The sequence below is a fragment of the Sinocyclocheilus anshuiensis genome, unplaced genomic scaffold (assembly GCF_001515605.1).
Source record: "Sinocyclocheilus anshuiensis isolate Anshui unplaced genomic scaffold, SAMN03320099.WGS_v1.1 scaffold335, whole genome shotgun sequence".
NCBI classification, from domain to species: domain Eukaryota; kingdom Metazoa; phylum Chordata; class Actinopteri; order Cypriniformes; family Cyprinidae; genus Sinocyclocheilus; species Sinocyclocheilus anshuiensis.
Genome location: NW_015548239.1, coordinates 177,007 through 181,258, shown reverse-complemented (window position 1 = coordinate 181,258; position 4,252 = coordinate 177,007). Strand labels below are relative to the sequence as shown.

Sequence of the window (4,252 nt, the reverse complement as noted above, 5' to 3'; positions counted from 1 at the left end):
GCATAAACACATTTCATTACACCAAATACACCAAATAATGTTCTTTTTAGCAGCATCATATGACCCCTTTAAATCCTACATGATGGATATCAAACAAAGTAGAGGGCTTATTTTTACATAATATGTTTCAACAGCTCATAAAACTAAAATAATTTGAAACAAACTGATTCACTAAAACAGTTCACTGATTTCTTTAAGGCCCTGTGAAACCCTTTTTTGCAGCCATATATTTTAAACTATTTATTTAGTGTAAATTTGTGTCCAAGTTAAATGCTGTAACTGTAATCATGATCCTTATTGTTTTTGTGCCCAATAAATACTGCTAAATAAAAATAAATTATATCATCTGAACATTATGTAAAAAGATAGTGCTTGCTTACTTCAGCATACTAATTACTTTAATAGCTTGTAGTGTGGAGGAGTTTTCAAAATAGTAGCTTCATCATACTCTTTTAGAAATCTCTAACACTAATTATACTGAATAATGGCATTATGAATGTCAGAAATATTATACAGGCATTACTGGAACAATAAATACTGACATCATCTTTAGCATGTGTAGCACCAAATGAGCTCCAAAAGGCAACAGAATGACAACATTAGGGTAGTTTGTAAAGTTCACTGCCCCCTATAACACAATGCCCCAGCCAAACCTCTTAAAGACTGGTCACTATAGCCTAAGTAAACTGACGATACTAGGATATGCGATAGTGTTAGCGGCTGGGGAAGTCATCTATACTACACCCAAAGGGAGTGAGGACGGCCAGAAATACATTCATTAGTCACATCAAATCTGCTGATTCGTGGTATGACTGTGGTGGGTGTGTGCTTACATCTGATGCGAAGTGTTACACACACTGTATGATGCCAAACAAACACACACATACAAACAGCAACATACAAAGTGTAATTTCTAATTCAATAATTATCAAAAGTTATTTAAAAGTTTGCACTGCAAACTCATCTGTCCAAAGGTTTCTATCCGTGGCCTCCTCCTGCAGAACATTCAACATGATGCCAGCCATTAGCCAGCATCTCAGCAAATGGAAACATAAAACTAACTTTGCCCCTCAAACCCAAACAAGCCTTCAAACACTGATCTTCATGAAAACACACTCAGTTATACACACACGATGCCCCTGGGTATATCAAACACTTAAACCTCTACTTTGAAGATTTGAAACACTGTAACACAGTCACAACTTTATATATTTGCACAAGTAATCTGGACAAACACCGCATATCTGCAACATCAGGAACTGAGCAGACCGAATTTATAATCCAGAAAAAAAACTATCACACAAACATCTCTGACTCATTCAATAAAACTAAAGTTATTTCCATCTTCTCTTTCTGTGTTAATTCTAAAGAATATTTCCACAAAACCTAGTATTAGTTTCAGAACTCTTTGCGTTGCTTAAGTGGTGCTTGAAGGCATTGTTCAACCCAAATGTTCATCATCTGCACCCCAATTAACACCCTCATGCCATTCCAATCACGCTCAACTTTCTTTATTGTGTAAAACACAATGGAAGCCATCTAACATGATGTCCAAGCAGCTTTTTCCCACACAATGAAAGTGAATGGCGATCATGATTGTCCCTGTTCCCCATCTACTTTCACTGTATGAAAAAAAAGCAGCTTGGACATTCTGCTAAATATCTACTTTTGTGTTCCATGTAAGAAAGTCCAGCAAGATTGGAACAAGTGTGAGTGAGTAAATTATAACAGAATGTTCATTTTTAGGCGAACTATTCTGTTAATCGATAACCCTTGATGTAGCAAGACCATTCCTGCAAGCCTTTAAGAGCACAATATTCAAAGGTACCCCAGTATAACATTTTCTGTTTTAAAACTTTTTATTAACAGAAACTGGGAACATTGATATTAACCATTCATTCTGCCATTCCAGGAATTTTGAGAACTTTATGTTCTTCAATAAAAATAATAATTATTGAGGGGGGAAAATAAATATGATTGGTTTTGTGATTTACTATTTTAATTTAGATTAGAGTTTAATTATTTTACTATATTAATAATAATGTATTTATTTAAATACTTTTGTGCCATCCTGTGGCCCCCTTGGAAGTTTGTTGAGGCCCCCTAGTGGGCCCCAGCTCTCTGGTTGAAAACCACAGTGGTTCTCAATTCCAGTCCTCACGACCCACCACTCCGCACATTTTGTATGTAGGCCTATCTCTTATCACTTCAGACATTTGTTCTATTCGATCGTAAGTGACCTGCGAAGTGGACTTCACAGGATATTCCACCATGATTCTAGTTCAAAGGGAGTGTATATGTTCAATTCAAAGGGCATTAAAGTGTGCAAAACGTGATTGTATTTATTTACAGAGGTACATTATGTCACACTTCTCTAGTAAGTTTCATCTGGGTGTGAAGACGCTGCAGGCTGTGGCGTAGCGCAAATCCATGAATGAATGTTTCGAAGTGAAATAAACTTCAACAGATTTCCCATGCTCAGGGAGTAGTAAGCAATAAACACTGTGTAGGGACCCTGTCAATCGGAACACAGTTCATGCATGGAGCTCTCTTCTGACGAGCTAATGATCTGAGTCAGATGTGTTAAATAAGAGAGACATGCAAAATATGCAGAGCGGTGGGTCGCCAGGACTGGAATTGATAACCACTGCTCTAGAACTTGAAATTCCTGAAAAAAAAACCTTAAACCATTTCCCATGAAACAGGCGGAAATAAATGAAAGGCTTCCACTGTCCCGACATGCCCAGTGTTATTGCGTGCTGGCAGGATTTCTCTATTCTTCATTAATATCCACACAAATGCCTATAGATGTGCTGGCAGCCAAAGACCAATATAACGTTTATAAGACCTCACAACAAGTACTGAGTCTGTTATCAGTCCTGCTTCTCTGTAATTAACTATATTAACACTATTCCTCAGTTAAATGATGCAGCTGTGAAGGACTGTGGGGTGGTTCTGTGTTTGTCCCCCGTCATTCCAGTCTCGCTATTTAAGACTGGAGACAACAACTCCTCAACATCCAAGCTCCAAGTTTACTTGGCCACTTGAAAACAGTCTCTGTCTCTTACTTGTTGTGACTCCTGTGCCATCCTCTGACTATTAACCACAACACAAGCCCATAAAGTGTGCAGTGGGGCATTCAAACCACTAGTGTTTAAAAAAGATTGACTAGCAACAGTTCACTAAATGGCAAAAGGTCAGTTCTGTTGTTCACACAGGTGTCCTCCTTGAAGAGTAACCACAGGCGTAGTTTACACTATCTACGGACATGCTCAACTAACCTTGGCAACTTTAATACTTTTCCCAGTTTATCTTCAGATAAATTATCGTTGTAGACTCGAAAGGTCACCCTGACTCATAACAATTTAAAAATGAAAAGGATGGACCATTTTATTACTCTACAAAGTAAGTGCACACGTAAAACAGATGAATATAAACTCTGCAACCAAAAATTCATTAAGTTAGGCTAAATTCAAAATAATAGTGTTTTTCTCATATTAAAAAGTCTTGACATGGGTGCAATTAAAATGTTTTTGTGTGTGTCAGAGATTTTCACAGGGATTCACTCAGGTGTTGTGCACCTGCGCACAGATAAACAACGCGCTTGCACGCGCCCTTACCTCTTCGAGCGCGGCCACGGTGCTCCGACAGTCGCTCATTTTAGACTGAAATCCAGAGCTTACCGGGGACGATAGGTCCTCTTTCGCCAAAGATACAAAATCCGAAATACTTATTTTCTCCGGCATGTTTTTTTCCGACTGTACCAACCGAGAAGCGTAAAATCCCAGTAAAGGTAGAGAAAACAAACGCCTCAAGATCAAGCAAAGTGCATCTCCATAAAGTCATCTATATCCAGAAGTGAGCGTGATTGCCAGAGCAGAGGAATTAAAAGTTGTTTCATATCTGCGACCAAAGGCGAAAGTGTCGGTCTTCTCTGTGTTCCGCCGTGTGGTGTGAGAGAGAGTCGGTAAAGTTTCTCTGCGCCCTCTGTCTACTTTCTTTCTTTCTTTCTCTGTGCCGCGCGAGCGTTCAATAGCGCGCGGCGAGAGGGGAGGGAGTCATTCCATCATGACGTGGGAATGTTTGTGTTCACTGACGAAATGAAAAGCGCGCGGAGAAAGAATGGAAGTCTTCAGATTCATGAAAGAATGAAACGAATCCATTTTTTTATTTGAGAGGGAAATATTAGGCCTTTTGAAATTACTCATAGAGTATTTTTATTATTAGGGCCCGACCACTGCGGTGTGAGGAC

At 38.9% G+C, this 4,252-nt stretch overlaps 1 protein-coding gene across 3 annotated transcripts in view; it reads right to left on the bottom strand.

The window, feature by feature from the left end:
- The window catches only part of LOC107654837 (arf-GAP with SH3 domain, ANK repeat and PH domain-containing protein 2-like), a 32,893-nt gene extending 28,895 nt beyond the window's left edge, over positions 1 to 3,998 (bottom strand). For all 3 annotated transcript variants that reach the window (XM_016442094.1, XM_016442095.1, XM_016442096.1), the window contains exon 1: positions 3,621 to 3,998. In XM_016442094.1, the coding sequence (XP_016297580.1) occupies positions 3,621 to 3,746 (126 nt within the window). In that variant the 5' untranslated portion in view covers positions 3,747 to 3,998. The remainder of the gene's footprint in view (positions 1 to 3,620) is intronic.
- Positions 3,999 to 4,252: the final 254 nt, after the last annotated feature.